Consider the following 20,296-nt stretch of genomic DNA (forward strand, 5'->3'; position numbering starts at 1 on the left):
GTTAAAGCCACCAGCCCGAAAAACGGTGAAGGTCAAAAGCAGCCCTGGTTACCAGCACCACCCTCCTAAGTCATTGTGTTGCCATGGCAACACTCCTCCCGAGCTACCCATCCCCGTTCAGGGTCTGCTGTGACTGAAGCGAAAGCGTCCTTAGAAAAGGCTTGAGGCTGGTCTGATGGGGACCAGCTGCTCAGCACAGCACACACACAGTCACGGGGAGCTGCCCTGGGCACCGTCCCCCTCCAGGCAAGGTTCTGGGGAAAGAGGTCAGCGACCCCTCATCTCCCACCTGTGACAGCCTCCCTTCCCCTCGCTTTATTGAGCTGTCCTGGCCACACATCTGGCTCACCACTGCTTTCTCCTGTCTAATCCTTCCCTCACCCCCATTGCAGCAAAAAGGAGATGGAGCTTGGGGAGCCAGAACGGAGCTGACCTACCCAGAATAGAGCTGACCTAACCAGAAAGGTGGGGGGGTAGGGGTGGGAGGGCGGTGGGGGGCGGGTACTGTGATATCGTAAAATGAGAAATATATACTGGGTCTTTGACCCCAGTTCCTGGTATAAGAACTTCCAAAACCCTTGGAATTTCATGAGAGGGTGAGAGGAGCATCCTTTGGCGTTCATGAGAAGCCACTTTTTGACCAAAACTGATCTTATGAGAATGAGGTGGCTCTTAGTGGGCCCATTAGTAACCTCAGGATGGGGCTAGTTGCCATAGGAACCAACCAGCTTCATTAAAGCGTAGAATTTTTAGCTCCACCCCCCTGACCTCTGGGAAGTGGTGAGTTTGTTGTTCAGTTGCTTTGTTGTGTCCAACTCCCTGAGACCCCATGGACTTCAGCACGCCAGGCTTCCCTGTTCATCGCCATCTCCTGGAGTTTGCTCAGACTCATATCCATTGAGTCAGTGATGCCATCCAACCATCTCGTCCTCTGTTGTCCCTTTCTCAGGGCTGGAGTTAATCCTAATGGCCAATGATTTAGCCAATCATGCTTAAGGAATGTGGTCTCCCTGAAAACTCTTAAAAGATGGGGTTCACGGAGCTCTGTGTGCAGGAGCTGGGAGGGTGGTGAGCAAGTGAACACAGCAGCTCTGCACCCCTCCCCCCACACACACCTTCCAATTACGTCTTTCTGCATTGCATCCTTTATAAGCTGCTATTAGTAAGGACGGTGTTTCCCTGAGTTAGAATCACTCTAGCAAATCCTACACCTGAAGAGGGGGTGGTAGGAACTCCTCAACCCTAGCTTGCAACTGGCATCTGAAGTGGGGGTGAGTCATAGCTCAGTTAAGGGACTGAGCTTTTAACTTGTGGGGTCTGCTATAACTCCAGGTAGTGTCAGAGGGCTGGAGATGTGGTATTAGAAACAACAGTACAGATTTGGTGTTTGGAGGGTGAAACCCCTCACTTGGAGTCAGAAGTATTGTAACAGTGGCATAGAGGGGCAAAGGCACAAGAGCTTTCAAAGCCTCTGGGTGGCTCCCATAGGCAGCCAGCAGCTGTCACTCGTCTAGACTCCAGGGCACTTTGCAATTGACTGACCCAGAGTCCCCTGGAAGGCTCCAAGATACAGATTGCAATCCCTAGGTTTTCTGACTCAGGGAGACTGGGGCAGACCCGAGCATTTGCACTGCTAACAAGTTTCCCAGCTGTACTGGGCTGCTGTTTCACAGATTTTACACTTCATCTTCTTACGATTCCAAAAAAGATTCAAGTTCTAAGTGTTTGAGGTTTTTTCTCCCAAGGTGTAGACGTGGGAGCTTCTGGCACAGTTTTGTATCAATGTTTTGTCTGAATGCATGAATTGATTCACTCATTCAACCAAGATTCAAAGGCTACCGTGCTGCTGCTCTGAGCTGGGTGTGCCTGGGATCTGTTGGTGAAAAAGATGAAGTCAGTCTAGAGGAGGCAGAGACACACGTGAGGTTTGGCCATGCCCTATGGAAGGATGTTAGGGAAATCAAAACGGAGGAAGGACTTATTCAGGCTTCAGAACCAGAGGCCTAGGCCTCTGACCTGCTTCTGATTCTCCTGGACACTGCCCAGATTCTCTACCTGCCTGCAAACAACCAAGTCAGAAGGCACTTAAGATAAGGTTTGAATTTCTTAAGCTCCGGAGGACCTGGCCAATCCCCCAGGGGTCTAAATGCAACCCCATGACTCACCAGGTGAAACAAAGGGATCCTTAAAGTTAAATGTTAAAGTTAAGTGTTGAAATTGTTTCTTGTGTGTGATGAGTGGTTTCTCAACAAATCCTTCATGAAAGGAAGGATTTTACTTCATAAAATGAAGTAAAACTTTTGGCAAAACAAAAGATTATTGAGTGGGGGGATGGAGAGTGTGTCATGGACACAGGACAGGGTAGCTGCCTCCAGGCTGAAGACAGAGGCTTTCCCAAGAGTTCAGGCATCTGAGTCACTGGTTCCTAGAGTGTGGTCCCGAGTGTGGCCTGAAGACCAGGAGCGCTGGCAATACTGGGAGCTGGTTAGAAATGCAGAAGCTCAGGCCCCTTTTAGTAAGAGCCTGAGATCTGAGGCTCCTCCAAGGTTGAAAGGCTCCCAGACCTGAAGGATAAAAAAGAATTAACCTGGTGAGGAGGACGGGAGTGTTTCAGAAGAAGAAATCATCTGTGTGTAGTCTAAGGAAGAAAAGAAGTTCCTCTGAGCAGAGCTAGGATTTGGGGGTGGGTGGAGAAGAAACCCCTTTCCCTGTGAAGGATCCACCACTAGGGACACTCCTGGGGTCTGAGGCCATCTCCAGGATTAGGATCAGAGGGATCAGAGGTGATGGTGAGCTTGGCGAGGCAGAGATCCCCAAGCCTGTTCCTGGCTGGCCACCGTGACTCCGGTCCTGCACCCTCCCTGTCTTATCGGGCAAGGCAAGGACAGCTCCGTCCTGGGGCCCCTCTGCCCCCTCTGGACTGGCTGCCTGGCCTCCCTGAGACTCCCAGGTTCATCTGCAGCCTTGTTCGGCTCCTCTCCCAACAGCCCCCTGCTCCTTTTCTCTCTTTAGATCACAGCCTGCAGCCGGCTCCCCATGATTCCTCCAAACCAGCTCCAGCAGCCCGTCTGTCCGGGTGCGTGTGTCCTTCTTTCTCCGTCTCTGCCAGTCATGGGCTTGTCTCCTGTAGGCAGAGACCCTGGCTCAGCCTGGAGGGGCCTCCAGGAGAGAGCCTCCTGTCCCGACAGCCTGCATACACATATCTGGCGCCGGCATCTGTGCAGACGGATCAGACTGGCACTCGGGCAGCGATCGTGTGGGGACCAGGGAGCTGGGAGAAGGGCTTTGCATTCCTTCCCTGACATTTTGCAACGACCACATGCTTGGCTCTGAGCTCCTGGCGTCCCCACCAGCGACATTCTTTCAGCACATCAGCTGCTGCCACATCAGACCTTTCCTGTCCAGCGCTCCCTGAGGCCCCGGGGCCTGCCACCTTCACCCCGGGCCACATGGGTGAGGCGCCAACCAGTCATCCTGAATTCTGGCCATTTCAGGAGGTCTGAGCCGCTCTGTGTGAGGCTGTGGCCAAAACCTAAAGGCTGAGGGACTGAGCAGGGGGAAACGGCTTTTTAAAAACACTTCATTATGTGACATTTTCACCTCCATGAAAAAGTAAATTGAATAAATTACAAAGAAACAAACAAACAAAAACCTCTCCTTGCCCGAAGGATACACCAGTGTCCTGGAGGGGAAAGTTGCCCATAAATCCCCTCCCCCAACAGAAGCACCAAAATGGGTCACAAGCTCCTCACCCCCAACCACGTGCGCCCCAAACCCGTAACTGGGACTGCCCTGGGCCCCTCCCAGGGATCACCCAGGGCTGCTGCCCAGTGAGGGGGGTGGGGGTTAGGTCCCATAGAACATCTGGGTCGTTTGGGGAAAGAAGACGTGAGAAACGGAGACTCGATAGACAGCAGTGAGTGTTCAATGCAGGATTATTCCACGCTTGTCTAAGTTGATGGTGCATCTTGAATCTCCTTCACGTCAGCACACGAGCGGTCCCTGAAGTCCTCTTGCACAGCTGTATAGTCTTCCACTCCTCAGAGGGCCTGTGATATATTTATTTCTCAGTGCATCTGAGTCTCACTCCTGTGTCTGGGAAACCTGCCATCATGTGAGCTGAAAAGACCAGGTCACTGCTCTCAGATGCCCCCTCAGGGCCTTGTGAGGCCTGTGGTCGGTGAGACAGGGCTGGTCCAGGGAGCTTGCTGGTGGCGGTGGAATGACCATAGCATCCAGAAGTCGAGGTCCCATGAGGCCGTGAGCACATCCATGGGCTGGCAGTTTTATAATTTTTTTTTATCTTAGATCTCCAACCAGGGATTGAACCCATGCCCCTGCAGTAGAAGCCTGGAGTCTTAAATACTGGACCTCCAGGGAAGTCCCATCTGGTGGTTTTACTTCTAACCCAACTCTCTGGGGCCTGCCGTCTTTGGCTTTCTGGTTACATACGAGGCGCTGATGACAAATAGCGCTCCTTTCAGCAGGAGATGGAGTCTGTTTTGCCAGCCCTTGGCTCCCTGCTGGTCCTGGGATGTTGGGGTAAGTTCCAAGCCTGGGCCTCAGGAGGCCTTGCATTTTGAATTATGGAACCCCTGCCACCATGTGACCAAGCCTGGGTCATTGTCCACCAGGATGGGAGACGATATGGAGGGAACACCACGGCCCCACCCCCCCAATTCCTGCTGTCCCAGATGAAGCCTCAACATGAGTGAGCCCAGCCAACCCCGTGCGGAGCCAAGATGACCCAACACAGCCGAGCCCAGCGGATCACACACAGATGTATGGTGGTGGGAATGAGTCGCTAAGTTTCATAGTGGGTAGTTCCTTGTGGAAAGTTACCTGGAACACTGCTGCTGCTGCTAAGTCATTTCATCCATGTCTGACTCTTTGTGACCTCATGGACTGTCACCTGCCAGGCTTTTCTGCCCACAGGATTCTCCAGGCAAGAATACTGGAGTGGGTTGCCATGCCCTCCTCCAGGAGGTCTTCCTGACCCAGGGATTGAACCCAGGTCTCATGTCTCCTGCATTGGCAGGCAGGTTCTTTACCACTAGCGCCACCTGGGAAGCCCATCCAGAACACTGACCTTCCTTAATTCCTGCTCAGCTCCTCAACCTGGTTCTCCAGCCTCCCCACTCATTCTGTGAGCTTCCTAATTCCTTCTGGAAATCCCTTTTCTGCTTAAGTTCACCAGCATGTGTGCGGATGTCAGTCACTCAGCCTGACTCTTTGCGATGCCACGGATTGTCGCCCACCAGGCTCCTCAGGCAAGAATACAGGAGTGGGTTGCCATTTCCATCTCCAGGGGGTCTTCCCGACCCAGGGATTGAACCTGGGTCTCCTGCATTGCAGGCAGATGCTTTACCATCTGAGCTATGAGGGAAGCCCTAAGTTCACCAGAGCTGGTTTCTATTTTCAGCAACTAAGAAGGTTGACTGGAATAGAAATTGGTGGTAGAAATGGATATCAGGTAATGGACCTCCAGGGAACCAGCGACTAAAAGCAGAGAACCACCCATTTGCACACACACACCCCAGAGCTGCCGCAGTTAAAAAGACTGAGGCTGTGAGGTGCTGCTGGAGGTACAGAGCAAATGACTCATGCGTGCTGCCAGGGAGACTGGGCGCTGGGAGAGCTAAATGCCTAGCAAATCCACTCCTAGGTACACGCCCTAGAGAAATGAGCCCACTTGTCCACCAAAGCATATCACAAGAATGCTCGTAGAAGCTTTACCCCCAAAACCAAAACACTGGAAACAGCCCCAAAGCTGTAGAACAGGTTGATGAATTGTGGTGAATTCAGACAATGGAATTCTGCTCTGCTGCCTGGAATCTCGGACAAAATATTGAGCCAAACAAAGCTGCCACGGAAGGGCACATGCTCTGATTCCTTTATATGAAGATCAAGATGAGGCAAGGCTACTCTACGTTGACAGAAGTCAGAACGGTGGCTGTGCTGACGGTGGAGGTACTAACCAGGGGGAGAGGCAGGAGGAAGCCTTCTGGGGTTGGGGAAGGTTTCACTGTCTGGGTCTGAGTGGTGGGTTCATGGTATGTAGATGTAATATCAAAATGAACTGAGCTCGTTTTTGTATGTGTGCATAGCTATAAATATGTGTAGGTATATGTGTATGTTATACCCAGGAAAGTCATTTCTCCAAATCCCACGGGCTGCCAGGGATGGGAGTTTGGCATTGCCCCCAGTGGTGAAGCTGCTGATTCAGTCATTGCCTGTGGCTCCCTGGAATGAGGTGTTCAAGCCCTGCAGGGTCAGAGATGACTGCTTTTAATGGGACTAAAGCAAGGATGAAGCGAGTGAGGCACCTTAGGTGAAAAATTTAAGAAACATTCCATCTCGGGGGATGGATGACTGGGGAAAGCCCGTTGTCCTCTTCTGTTACCTCCTTCCTGCTTCCTGAAAGGCAGACAGGATGGCTGGAACCCCAGCAGCATCACGGACCATGAGGTAACCTTGAGAATGGCAGTCACATACTAAATGCTGTAGAAAGAGAAGGAGCCTACCTCTCGACTATGTGAGAGAAAAAGAAAGGATCTCAAATGAGCCACCGCTATTTTCAGTTGTCATTATATGAAGCTGAAGCTAAAAATAGCTAATATAGGTACATCTATCAGGTATCTAGCTTCCTCACTAGCTTGAGCAGCTGAGAGTGATGCTAACTATCTCCTCAATTCATTGGCTGAAAACTGGCCTCCCTGGGGGCCAAGAATTCCTTGGTACAATGCAGAGAAAGGAATCCAGGAGCCAGGACCCCTGAAGAATGTACTGTGAGCAACCAATCTCTAGCCTCTAATCTGGAAAGACCCAGACAGCTGTCTTTGCCCCAAGACCTGGTGAAATCACTGGTAAAGGAGGCACCAGCCTTTTAGAAAGTGCCCTTGTGGCTTATCTCTGAAGGTCAGAGAGGGCCCCCTCAACCAGAGACACTGACATTGAAAGGGCTTCCTAACTGCAGGGGGAGGGATGTGGCTAGCTGTTCATGAGATGCTCGGGACCAAAATAGATGAGCAGCTTGCAGAGCTCTTACTTAATTCTTATCACTGAGAAAAAACCCGAGCAGAGCCATCATGAAAGGGGTGCTGTCAAAAAAAAGAAGAAAGGGGTGCGGTCCCCTCCGAATTTCTGGGTCACTCAGAGCCCCCTCAGAGGCAAGTGGTCAAACTTCTTAGGCCCTGGACTTCAGCAGTGTGCAGTCCTGACCACCTTTCTCCTGGCCAATAATCAGGTGACCGAGAGCTCCCGGGGAAAAGTTCTGTGGGCTCTAGTACACACTTGGTTAGCAGACTATCTTGGACTAGACCAGGTGAAGATCCCAGTGGGCCCTCCTGTTGTTCCAGACACAGCCTGATCGGAGCAGAGTGGCATAGCCCAACAGCTGGAATGCCCTGGCCACTGAGAAAAGGGCACACCCTCTGGACGTTTGAGGTGGCATGTGCCACACTTGGTGCTGCTGTGGCCCGTGAGTGGTGACCCAAAACCTGGAGTCAGAGCACCTGCCATCCAGGGAATCGACATTTAACTCGATTTGGATCTGTCCTCCCCCCCATCAGCCCGCCTTAGCGCTACCAGCCCTGGACTCACCGACCAGCACGATGGCTGGACGGCTGCTCCCGGAGCGTGCAGGTGCCGAGGTCAAGGGATTTGCTGTTGTAAGAGCAGCCCCTGAGCTGGCCTGTGAATCAGAGGGCGGAGGGTGAGGACAAATCCCAAGGCTCAAGATAACAGTGACAGAAGAATCTGGGTCTGAAGACATCAACAGCACATTAGCCAATCCTGGAACCGCCCAACTTCCAGATTCCTTAATACGTTCTTTCATCATTTACTGCCAAACAGATCAGAACAAAACAATCCCAAACAAACTCCCAGCCCTGGGCTCTAGTCTGTGGCAGTGTGAGTCCCTCCCCGGCCTGCATCCCTAGTGCGGGAACCAGTGGTGGCCGAGCAGGACAGATTAGGCCCCAGGGCCAGACGTTCTGTGTCCAGTCCCCCTAACTCTGGACTCTGCTGGTTTAGACTTTTTACACCCACGAAAGCAATGTTTCCACTAAGAGACACCTCCAGGCTCCACTGGCCAGAAGCTGAGACCAGCATCTGACTTGGAGGGCCACTCATGTGCTCGGGCTGCTGGACCCTGATCATCAGGGGGACAAGCCTGTCACTCGAAAGCTTACAAGGAGGATGGAAGGAACTTGGGGATTCCTACCCTGGGCTACCCTACCTGGGCTACCCTGGGCTGCTGAACCCTGATCATCAGGGGGACAAGCCTGTCACTCGAAAGCTTACAAGGAGGATGGAAAGAACTTGGGGATTCCTCAGGTGTGTCCTCAAATGGCCAATCCCATGGTTCAAGGTGGAGCTGCAGGCTTCCTTATAGCCCGGATCCACCGGGGCCCGAAGCACTCTGGAGGAACGGTTCTGGTTACCTGACCAGGCCTGTACCTTCACTTCTGGGGTGCTGGCTCTGGGCAGAGGTCCAGGGAGCCGGTAAGAGAGGAGGATGCTGTGGGTTTGTGGCTCATTGCTTCAAGGAGAGTGGTGCTCCCCTGTGTGTGTCTGGTGCACATTGATAACTAACATTTCCTTTCTTCCTTTACCAGCTACGGTCCCCAATGGTGGTGACAGCCTTGGTCAGCTGTGTGGTCTAAACAAAGCGGTAGATTTTTAAGACGTCAAAGAACCACCATAGAGGAGGCCAAGATGGTGGGTCTGGGCCCTGGGAGGGGGCCAGGGATGGGGGCGCCCTCTGGGAAAGGGTGAAGCTGCGTGGGGTCAGGGGAGGATTTGTGTGTCCCTGCTCTTGTCTTCGCAGGGCTGGAGGGGAAGAGGCATGTGTGGCGGGGACAGCTGCCATCTGGGCTGCCCAGCTTCTGAATCTCCCTCCCATTGGGTGAGTCTAGGGCCACCTCCCTTCACAAGGCCAGAACAGTCCAGATGCTTGTTCCCTCAGACTCTGGCCAAGAGTGGAGGGCACGTGGCCTGAGCCCGGCCAACCAGATGCTTCCACTGGGGCCTGGTGCCTGGAGCGTGTGTATCACAAAGAAGTGGGGACAGTTTAGAATTCTTGCCCTGCTTGCAGGGGGGGCAGCCTCCAGTGCCCAGAACCTGGTGGTGGCATTCTAATGCAACGTCCCCATGGGACCCCAGTCCTGGTTCCCTTGCCTTACCCTAGATTCTGTGGGTCTTCCAGTCTCCTTCTAGTACACCCTTCTTCCGCCTGATCCTCTGCATCGTGGGTGTCTCTTATTTGTGCTCAAGCACCCCATTGGTGGCCTTCTAGGTTCTTTGCAAATTTCCATTTCTATAAACAATGCTGGGACGAGAATCTCTGCCCCCTTCCTGTGCACAAGTGGGAAGATTGATGGGGATGAGATTCCGATTACCTACTGTTCCTTCTCCCTGGAACACACACACTCCTGCCATTTTCCCCACGCCTGCTGCCCCTCACTCTTCATTTCTCCACTGAGATCCACTAAAGTAGCTCCAGCCTGTGCCTCCCACCTTCCTTCCTCTGGTTTCCATCACCCATTATTCCTGCCGGTCCTCAGCCCAAGTGTTTGCTTACTTGTGATGGCCTGTCTCACCCACGAGACTGCAGCAGCTTCACAGGGAAGAGCCCACGTCAGCTCATTACTGGATCCCAGGGCCAAGCATATCATCCTTTGTCCCAACATCCTATGGTCTTAAAAGCCCTTTGCATGAACAAGAGAACTTGGGAACCACAGCGCAATTTTAATGATATCAGAAAGGGGCAGCAGAGTGTGGAGAAAGTGAAAGGCCAGGTAGGAAACCCGACAGCTCCTGGCTCACATCTCATTGCTTCCCAACAAATTAGCCGGGCAGTTGAAGTGGGAGGTCTCAGCTCGTAGAGTGCACTGGTTGAAGGAAGGAAGGATGTGTTAGTCGCTCTAACTCTTTGCAACAAGTTGTCTCTGACTCTTTGCTCCTCAGTCCTTGGGATTCTCCAGGCAAGAATACTGGAGTGGGTTGCTATTCCCTTCTCCAGGGGATCCTCCCGACCCAGGGGTTGAACCCAGGTCTCCTATATTGCAGGCAGATTCTTTAACCATCTGAGCCATCAGGGAAGTCTGCAGTAGCTGAAGTCTTCCAGTAATTTCTGTAAGCTCAGAGAGATCAGTGGAAGCAGGGGGGCCACCTGGTGGCCGGTGGTTGGAGGTGGCTGCGGAGAGGAGGTGAAGGAGGGGAGGTGCCTAGCCTCTGTGCACACTCCTGCCCGCCCTGACCTCCAGCCTCGAGTCTAGTCTATGCCCGTGGAGTTGGTCAGGTAGAAGGGACGGATGACGGCCTGGAATCTGCTGAAGAACCCTGCCGGGCAGGGGAAGAAGGAAGCATTCCTGGAGCTGTTGGTACCCAGGGCGCTGGGGATCAGGGCCTTCCAGCCCTTGAAGTCAATGATGTCTGCCACGAAGCCCCCCTCACAGTGCAGCAGGGCCCGGTTTTCATAGCCGATGGTGGGATTGGAGTATCTGGACTTGGAGAGAGCCAGGAGTGGGGGGTCATCGGAGGAGCACGAGAACCCGTAGTTCCAGCAGTTCTGGAGGGTGGGGAGGTAGACGAAAGACCAGGAAACAGAGCTGGCCTGGAAGAGGAAGCTGGGATGCGGGGGGGTCTGGAAGGACCGGTAGGGGTTGTAACTGGAGCTCATTATGGACTCACTCCAGGTGGGCGAGGTGTAAAGCCGGGGCTGGTAGGCGTCCTCGGTGAGGTTCAGGCCCCAGTACTGAGCCAGCAGCTCGACGGGCACGGTGTGGAACTCCAGGGCCTGCAGTATCTTCTTTTGGAGGAGTGCCTCGTGACTCCAATACAGGGACAAGTTAAACTGCAGTGAGAACAGGTCCTGGGGCGGCATCATGGGGAACCGCACCTTCTCCACCAAGCCCTCCACTTCCTCATGGGAAGGGCGCCTCTCCCGGCTCCACTCGTCCACGGCCAGCAGCAGGACCAGCTCGCTGGGCACCGCCAGTTCGGTCCTGGAGAGCAGGTCTCGGAGCAGGGCCAGGGGGACGCTCGGCCAGGCCTCAGCCTGCGTCAGGGCCCCGAAGTTCCAGGCCAGGAACTGCATGCAGATCTCCTCCAGCACAGGGTCCCGGGTGGCCAGGGCGTAGGCGTGGAGCTCCAGGGGCGTCCGGAAGGAGGGGTCCTGGGGGATGAGGATGGCAAAGAGGTGCCCGCAGTAGCTCTGCAGCTGCGTGGCCTGGTAGGCAGAGGCAAGCTTGTGCAGACACTTCACCGACGACAGGGACACATCGATCCTCCGGGAGTAGAGGTACCTGGGGGGAGACAAGGGCTGATGCCTGGCCACACCCCTTCTCCTGAAGGATGACAGGTGTGCCCCAGTGCAGGTGTGTGACCGACTGCTGATACCCGGGGTGCTAGCTATTTCAGGGGGCATCCAGAGCCCCCTGATTTATTTCCTGAGTCAGCCCCCATTCTAACCTTATGATGACTGAGAGCCAGGAGCACCGGCAGCTGGGCGGATCCCAGACTCCTTGAGGATGTTGCTTCATCCTCATCGGTGGGGACGGTCCCACCACCTCCTCCATTATCACCGTCGTCTTCATGGGCTGGGCCCCGACACCAGGACCTGCTGGCCATCCGGGGCACTGCCCTTCCCCTTCCCCCATCACGCCCCTGGGCAGAACTCTTGAGTGTCCCGCTGGGTGCCCATGGGTGCCCCTGTGTTTCAGCACCTGTCTGGTGCCCCCATGACATGGGCATCGTCATGGGTCACCTCCTGTCTGCCACCCCTGCCAGCCGTGAGCCCTGTGGTGGCACCCAGTCTATGCCACCCGCCGCGTAACTCAGTGCACCACCAGGAGGCACTTTGCTCGTGAAGACACACGTGGCGGGAGCCTGCTGGGAGGGGAAACGCCAGGTGATGGCCCCTGCCGTCTCCTGGGAGATGTTGAGTGGGCCCCTGCTTTGGAAAGAACCAAACTCTCTCCACTGCTTCTCTCGAATGACGAGCCTTCCAGGGAGCCTCAGACTGGCTGGCTTCCCCATCACCTGAACACGGAGCCTCGGGGGCCCAGAATGGCGCCGGGGCCCCACGGAGTCCAGTGGCAGCAGCAGAGGTGGGCCGGCCCTCAGCCCACCCGCTCTGCCCCGATGTGCTCACTACATCCTGTGATCCTGCTGCTGACCGTGAACTCGAGAGCAAGAGTGGTCATCTGCACCACGTGGGGGTCACCGGGCAGAGGGGAGGGGAGTGTGTGTGGGGGGGTGGAGGCAGTGAACAAGGGTCTCCAGAGGCCCTCTGGGGCCTGAATGGGCTCATTGCTGCCTCTCTGCCTTAGAGGAGGGAGAGAGACAGAGAGAGACACTAAGAGACGGGGCGATAGGAAGACAGAGAGAGAGACAGAAGGAGACAGAAAGACAGGCAGACAGAGACAGGAAGGCAGAGAGAGGCAGAAAGAGACAGGCAGACCGAGACAGGAAGGCAGAGAGAGGCAGAGAGAGCGACCTGGATCACATGGCTAGACAGTCCAGAGAATCACTGACTCTGACCAAGGACGGTGACTGACGAGCCGAGAGGCTGGGGCCAGGCACAGCTGCATCACAGACCTCAGCCCTGCTGGGAGGGGCACAGGACCGCTGCCAAGCTCTCATCCTTGGCCGAAAAGACGCCATTTAATCTTTTTAAACGGCCACTTGCCGTTTCCTCTTAAATGTCACTTTCAGCTACCTACAACTTTGGGTCATGAGAGGGAACGGCTTTTCACACACTCGGTCTTTCGGTTCTTTCTTCAAACTGATGCTCCCAGAACACCAGTCCCTGGGAAGATCACCCGAGGCGGTGACATAGTGACGCCCGGCAGGGCGGTCTGCGGGGGAAGGCGCTGACCCCTCGGGCCCCACTCTCAACTGGGAGATGGGCTCCCGGCGTGGCCGGCCCGCTGGTTAGACCGCTGCCTGGATGGTGCTGCCTGGGGATTTTCTCCCCACTTTCTTCCAGCAGCAGACTTGGATTTCCGTTTCTTTAAAAAATTTTTGTAGGAGCAGATCAGTGAGGTGAGAAGAGGAAGAATGACTTTGATAGTTATTTTTTGGGCACTTATGACACCTGAGAGGTGTGTGTGGGGTGTGTGTGTGTGTGTGTGTGTGTGTGTGTGTGTGTGTGAGGGCTTACCCATCTCTCACAGTCCTCGTGGAAAGCATACATAAGAATGTGTGTGCAAAGGTGAAGACACGTGGCTGTGAAGGTGAGTGTGCACACGTGTGTGGGTGTGTGAGCACAGCTGCGGTTGGTGCTATGTCCCTTGTCCCTGGGGTTTTCCTTTGGAGGGGACGCTGCCCAGTCCCCAGGCCCAGCCCCGGGGACACTCACCTGATGAAGTCCCTGACGACGGGCACACACTCGGGATCCACCTCCATGGTGACCCTGCTGCCCGGCTCCTGCCACAGGCCGTGGGCCTCGGGGTTGGTGGACAGGATCAGTTTGTGGGCGCACATGGCCAACTCATCCTCCTCTCTTGCCTTCACCCTGATGAACAGGTCACAGCCCTTCTGGTTCTCAAAGATCTGCTCTAGAGCCGCAGGGAGCTCGCCGGACAGGTCGAGGGTGTAGACACCTCTGGTTTCTATGAAGGAGCAGGGGGATGCATGTTAGGAAGGGCCCCGGCACTCGCTTCCTGTGACCCGAAAACACTTTTGCTCCCCGGAGTCAGATTCTTCCCTTACTGTGGGTCCCGCCTTATCGACTCAGAAAGGCTCCTGGGGAGATGGGGAAAGAACGGCCCTAGAACACAGGGTGCCATTGCCCCCCGTGGCCCAGAGCCCCATCCTGTCAAACACCCTTACATTGTAGCTCACCTGCTCCCCAACATTCAGATGGCACATCTTGGGGGGGATTTGGTGGGGCTGACTCCCAGAACTTGGGGTCCCATCCCAATCAGTCAGTCAATCAACCACCCAGATGTGACTTTCTAAAACCTGAACCTCCTGCCTCGTCTGGTCTGAAGAGGGTCCCACGGCAACGCGCTTTAGAGCTTTGGGGTCCTTGGCTGCCTCCTACAAGGGACTGAGGCCTAGAGAAGCTACAGGAAGCCCCCAGCCTGGTTTGGGGGTGATGCACCCCCTCTCCCAGCAGAAACAGAAGGCTGCCATTTCAAGGGGCAAGCCTGCAAAATGTAGACACGGGATGCACAGGCAACTCACTTTACTGTGCGTCAGCAAGTTTCTCAGAAACTCAGGGTTATGGCGACAGTGTCTTGAGCTATGCTATTTTTTTTTTCCCCGACGACGTTTGCTCACTTTGTGTCTCTGAGTCATGGTTTGGCAATTCTCAGTGATCTTTGATGTTACTATTGCAAAAAGATTATGACTTGCTGAAGGCTCGGAGGGCAGTTAGCAATTTTTAGCACTCAAGTACTGGTTTCTTTTGGCTGCAGCTCATGGCTTGTGGGATCCTAGTTCCCTGACCAGGACTTGAACCCGTGTCCTCTGCACTGGAAGTGTGGAGTCATAATCACTGTACCACCAGGGAAGTCCTGATAAAGTATGGCTTAATTAAGGTATGTGCATTATTTTTTTAAAAAAATTAAGTGTGTATATTATCATCATTATTTTTACTGCTAGCTTTTCTGGTTTATTGGGGCTTCCCTGGTGGCTCAGATGGTGAAGAATTCACCTGCGGTGTGGGAGACTGGGGTTCCATCCCTGGGTTGGGAAGATCCCCTGGAGGAGGGCGCGGCAACCCACTCCAGTGTTCTTGCCTGGAGATTCTGCATCAACAGAGGAGCCTGGCGGGCTACAGTCCATGGGGTCACAGCGTCGGACACGACAGAGACTAAGAGAGCACTGGTTTATTGATTTTATGCCATTGGTCTATTATACTTAGGACTGGTCATTCTTTAAATTTGTTCTCGTCAAAAAAAAAAAAAAAAAAGCGCGCGAGAGAAAATATGCACGTTTATGCTATCTAAAACTCCAGCTTCAGTCCTCTCAATGCAACGAGGCCCCGCCCTTGTGCCTTGAGCACGGTTAGTCTCCCTGTACTTCCCCATATCACCGCAAGGGGGCGCTGCTGGGCCAGGAGCCTGTCTCTCGGGGATCCCTTGCTGTAAGGAGGTGGGAACCGTGGGCTTTCCCGCCCCTCCTGCAGAGCGGGCATCACCTGTGAACCTTTGCTCAGGTGGGCGTGTGATTTCGCTTGGAGCCAAATCAGCAGCCCGCTGAGAATCCTAGAACTCTCAGCTAGGATCAGAAAATCTTTGTTCCAGTCTCAGCTCTGCTTCTGTTTATTCATTTAATTGAAGTATATGGCTCACAGTATTATTTTAACTTCAGGTGAGGAACATAGTGATTCAATATTTTAGTATGTACATTGTTCCTTTAGACATAATGCTGTTGCACGCTTAGTAGACGACAGCAGAGTGTACATACAAGTTCTATAAGCACTGGGAAAAAAATTCACATGACTCACTTTACTGAGATCCGTGCTTTGCTGCAATGTCTGGAACCCACACTGTCTCTGAGGTGGGCCTGTATTTGGAAGGTGGCTCAGTGCCTGAGAATCAGGTTAAAACGGAGCATTTCTGAGCGGCTCCAGAGGGTGGGAGGAAGTGGGGACCCCTTGCTGCGAGGTGGTGGGAACTGCGGGCTTTCCCGCCCCTCCTGGAGAGCGGGCATCACCTGCCAACCTTTGCGTACGTAGGCGTGTGATTCGCGTGGAGCCGGGGAGCCGGCCTGACCACCGTCCCTGGGATCCAGGCCTCAGGCCCCTGGGGCTCAGGAAGGGGCGCCACCCCCACCCCGCTCACCGTTGGTGCAGATCACGCTGGCATCCTGGTCGTGTCTGCAGTTGCTCCGCATCCAGCCCAGGGACGGGCAGTTGGCCAGAGAGGGCTCTGTCCCCGTGCACCTCACCTCGTCCAGCATGATGGGGCCGTGTCCTGGAAGCACAGCAAGGACGACAGAGCCTGGAGGGGGAGCTGGGGCTCTCGGCCACGGGAGGAAGGCCCTGACAACAGCTCTGCTTCCCCGAGAAGCCTCGTAAAGGACAGTCGCGGTTACGCACAGAGATGGAGAAAAGCACTCTGCAATCCTGCCATCCCAGTAAAGCGGCCCCTGGTTGGTGACGTCTCCTCCAGCGTGGGTCCATGTGGGCACGTGTTTTCACCCGGTACCGTCGTGTGACTACACGAGCATGGGTGCAGATCTATTAATGTAACTTCGTGCCATGACCTAGCCTTGTTTGACCTGGTCGGTTGGCTTCGTATAGATAGCAAATAATTTTACTGTAACTTATGCATCTACCCCTGTGGCTGAATATTTGGATGATTTCTCTTTTTTCAGAATCACAGGCACTGCACACAGACTTTTCTTTTGGCGGGAAACTGTTTCCAAAAGGTAAAGTCCCGGAGTGGAGTTTCTGGGCTGGAGGGAACAGCAGCTAGGCAATTGTGAATGTGTGCCGGGCTACCAGCTCTTGGCCAGCGCAGGGCTTCTCCCTCTTTGAAACCTTTCCCAGCGCAAAGCTGGTGGGAATGCCATTTGCATGCCTTAGGTATGATCCCTTCCCGGGCCTGGTTCCTTGGCAGGGCGTCCTGCTTTGGGGGACCTGGGGACCCACAGGTTACCTGGCCCGAAGGCGGCCCCGCCCAGAGCCTCGGTGGCGTTCCGGAAGCCCAGGGCGCGGCAGACGACGCTGGCATCCGTTAGGTCCCACATGTTCTCACACACCGTCCCCCACTGGCCGCTGTAGTAGATCTCCACGCGGCCCTCGTTGGCGGAACCCCCGTCGGCTAGCCTCATGTCACCGTCTTTCACCCCTGCAGGTTCTCAAAGGAGAGCAGAGGTCAGCAGGGATGGAGACTGGGTGCTGGGGCTTCAACCTGGGTGGCTGCCTGGCCACCCCACATTCTTGGGGGCCATGGGCTTTTGTGGGGGCGGTAGAGTTCTCCCCAACAGCGGTGAACTCTGGACCATTAGCTTTGAACACCCCACCCATCCTCGAGGGGATCATCCCCTGGGAGGAGTGAAAAATACACATAGATTCCCCCCCCCAAACACACACTGAGGGTAGATATCCACTTTCTAGTCCTTGGGGTCTGAGTCCCTCATGCCATTTATAGAGAAGGGCCAGGGGGCACTTGGGGCCACCTGAGAGTGGGGTGGCAGGACCCCAAGGGAAGAACAGGCCCACACTGGCCCCACCTGTGGGTGTCTGGGACTTGGGGTGCAGCCTGGGCAGGGACTGCTGGGAGGGGTGTTCGGGAACGCCTGGGGACAAAGGCCCAGAGCACCTTGGAAACACAGGAGGAGTATGCCAGACCAGGAGAGAAAGCAGGGTCCCAGCTCCACACTCGTCCTTCTGGGACTCAGCCCGCTGGCCTCCCCACCCAGCCCCACCTCAGTCCCTGCTGGAGCCGACAGGGTCAGGCAGGAACCGGGTGCCAGGTCAAAGGGCACTTCTCAGATGGGGTGTAACAGGCCTTCCATGGGGTCACCGGGAAGAGGAAGGGCCTCTGAGTGTGAAGAGCATGAGGACAGGTGTCCAGGACACTGGAAGGTGACTGTCCAAAGGGCACCGACCCCAGGCCCCTCGGGGCTCGGCGGCTCTGTGGGCCCCTCCCGCCTGGTCCCTCTGGTTCCGGCTGGATGAGAATGGAGCCCCCAGCCTCCTCTGCAAACCTCTGAGCCATGACTGGGGGCAGCCAGGGCTTCACGCAGGAGAGCAGACCCGGGCTGGCCCCTGTGATCCAGGTGCTGGGCAGAACACTGCCTTGACTTCCTGCAAGGGGAAGGAACCGTGCTCTCGGCATTCCTGGGGCTCAGCTCACCTTGAGTCCTCGTGACCAGCAGCCACAAGCAGAGGAGCCGTAGGGGGGCCATGGCCTTGCCTGGGGGTCCCTTGTCCTGCAGCGACAGGAGGCAGCGGAGTGAGAGTGGAGCTGGACAGGCCTCGGGCCCTCCTCGTGGAGGGTGCTCTGGGTGTCCCAGCGAGGGCCCCTCACCTTGTCTGAAGGTGGCCCTCCGAGGATGAGGAAGACTTGCCCAGATGAGGGGGGGGTCTCTGGGCAGCGAGGACAGTGGGGGAAAAAGATGCCCATGTCAGAAAGCTAGGCCCTGGGTGTGACTGTCAGGGGGCATGGGTGGGAAGGGCGGGGAGGGAGGAGGCAGAGGGTGCAGGGCACAGATTGGGGGGGCCTGGGGGGCCCCACTCAGGGTGGCTGAGAGATGGCAGGGATGGCGCAGGTGGCAGGCCAGCCTGTGAGAGTACCCTGAGGTCTGCAGCTGCCAAAGCACATTGCGTGGTCTCTGGACCATGTGAGACCTGGAGGGGAGGGGGATGAGAGCGGGGCAGGGTGGGGAGGCGTCAGGAGGAGGCCACAGAAGCCCGGGCAGGGGTGACACGCGACGGTGAGCAGTGACAGAGACGGGGCGGGGGGTTGGGTGCGGGTGGGGCAGGAGAGGGCTGAGGGCTAAGTCCCAGGCCTCTGCCTGGGCAGCTGGGTGGGGGTGGGGGGACACTGGGGGAGGGGAACGAGATGAGAGGACGCACTGGGTCCACTCAGTGTGGGCCTGGCACTGCCTGCCACCTCTGAGGTCAGCGCCCCCAAGAAACAGAGGCTGGAGGAGGCGGGGGACCACAAAGGCCACACAGCCAGCCCCGGGGAAGGGGGGGCAGGGGGCACCCAAGTCTCTCCACTTTTGCTGGGACGTCTTGCCTCTGTAATTCTTCTCACGGCTCGTTTTTTCTCTTCACCCACATCCTGCCCCTCGTCTGCCTCCCTCCCTTCATGTCCGCACACCAGCACAGCGAGGCGGGAAGAGGGGCACGGGGGGCTGCAGAGAGTCCCTGCTGCTCTGGCCCACGAAGGACCTTGCAACATCCACACCCTCCCTCCGGGCCCAGCCAGCAGGGCTGTGGGCACCCCTCAAGTTGTGGGCACCCCTCAAGTCAGGGCCTGGTAAGCAGACCCCCCAGGGGCTCCAGGCACGAGGGCCTGCTGTCATCGAACAGAATCCCTCAGGACTGCTCACACCACTGGCTCACGGAATCCTGACCACGACCCTGAGAAAGCCTCGCTGATCCCACCTTACAAATGAAGGGGCTGAAGCCCGGAAGGGGAGCCAGCTCTGCCCAAACAGCTGGGGAGCCGTGGGTGGTGAGTGGCCGTGGGGGAATCTGCCCAGCGGCCACCTTCTCTTCATTACATGGACCTCAGCTGATGGCCGAGGGACCAGGATGACCAACCACCCAGCACACTGGGGCCTGTCCCAGTTTTAGCACTGGAAGTCCTATGTCCTGGGACATGCCCCTGGTCCTAGGCACATGGGGACAGCTGGTCACCCTCTGCACTCCCCAGAGAATGGCGGCCACCAGCTTTGCTCATCCTGAAACAGGAACCCAGGGTCCCAGGCAGATGGCCATTCAGGCACTTGGCTCATGGTGTGCAAATGTCACTGCCCTGCAGCTTTGGCCACCCATTTTTGCCTGACTCATTCCAGAGACTTGAGGCAGAGGCCTGCGCAGGGCCATTCGGCACTCTTGCGCAAACTGGGGAAAGTTGCTCTTCCTTTGGGCAGGCTTAGCCTGAGCTGCAAAGCACAGATGAGAGAGAGCGCCTCAGCCGAACTGTTTCCCCTTTTGGCAGAACGAAGCGCCTTGGCTGAACTGTTTCCACTTTGTGCACCAGTGAACAACCTGCCCAACTGTACAGAGAGACCCCTTGGCCTGGGAGCAGCAGTGATGGTCCCTGGACTCAGGAGGAGCATCAGATCCCTAACAGCACAGGCAGGGAGACTGGGCCCCTGCAAGATTACACTGTACAGAGGGACACCCACCTGAGAGCAAGAGCTTGGCAGCTTACCTGTCCGGGGCCCCTGCGGACGGCTGTCCTGAGGCCTCCCACCTGCAGAGGAACCTCCGACCCAGAAGACCCTCCCAGTTCAGAGGGTGTCAGGCTGGTCCTGGCAAGTGCTTCAGAAAGCTCAGTGTAGTTTCGATTTCGAGAAACCACCTGACACCGTTTTCTTCTGGGGTTGGCTGCTGCCAAGGCTTCCTGCTCCCCTCCCCGCCCTTGGCGCCAACTGGGGGCGGCTGGGATGACGGTGGGGAGCTTGGCAGCCGCCCAAGGCTGCAGTCTGGCTGATTTTGCTCTGGTTACAGAGCAAGGTGGCTGATGGCCGCATTTGAATTTCAACACTCTCTTGCAAGCTGAACCGGCGCCAGGGGTGGGTGCTGGGGGAGGGGAGAGGAGGGGCAGCAGGGGTCAGCGGTCAGAGGAGCAGAGGATGGGCGTGGACAGGT

The 20,296-nt window shown here is 55.9% G+C and overlaps 1 protein-coding gene across 2 annotated transcripts; it reads right to left on the bottom strand.

The window, feature by feature from the left end:
- Positions 1 to 9,730: 9,730 nt before the first annotated feature.
- LGALS3BP (galectin 3 binding protein) lies at positions 9,731 to 20,012 on the bottom strand. Of its 2 annotated transcripts, none has more exons than XM_065910512.1 (6): positions 19,857 to 20,012; positions 17,823 to 17,898; positions 16,620 to 16,811; positions 15,801 to 15,932; positions 13,367 to 13,619; positions 9,731 to 11,309 (listed from the first exon to the last, which is right to left on the bottom strand). In XM_065910512.1, the coding sequence occupies exons 2-6, from the start codon at positions 17,872 to 17,874 to the stop codon at positions 10,277 to 10,279; spliced, it is 1,662 nt and encodes a 553-aa protein (XP_065766584.1). In that variant the 5' UTR covers positions 17,875 to 17,898; positions 19,857 to 20,012; the 3' UTR covers positions 9,731 to 10,276. The 2 variants fall into 2 exon arrangements, with proteins under 2 accessions (XP_065766584.1, XP_065766583.1); XM_065910511.1 differs by having other exon boundaries at positions 16,620 to 16,820.
- Between the last annotated feature and the right edge of the window lie 284 nt (positions 20,013 to 20,296).

The sequence above is a fragment of the Muntiacus reevesi genome, chromosome 18, assembly GCF_963930625.1.
Source record: "Muntiacus reevesi chromosome 18, mMunRee1.1, whole genome shotgun sequence".
Lineage (NCBI taxonomy): Eukaryota > Metazoa > Chordata > Mammalia > Artiodactyla > Cervidae > Muntiacus > Muntiacus reevesi.

Coding starts and splice junctions, on each gene's coding strand:
- LGALS3BP (XM_065910511.1), bottom strand. CDS start 17,874: ATGGCCCCCCTACGGCTCCTCTGCTTGTGGCTGCTGGTCACGAGGACT. Junction 16,821..17,822: donor GCTGGTCACGAGGACTCAAG/GTGAGCTGAGCC, acceptor CTCTCCTTTGAG/AACCTGCAGGGGTGAAAGAC. Junction 15,933..16,619: donor CGGGGCCGCCTTCGGGCCAG/GTAACCTGTGGG, acceptor CTGTGCTTCCAG/GACACGGCCCCATCATGCTG.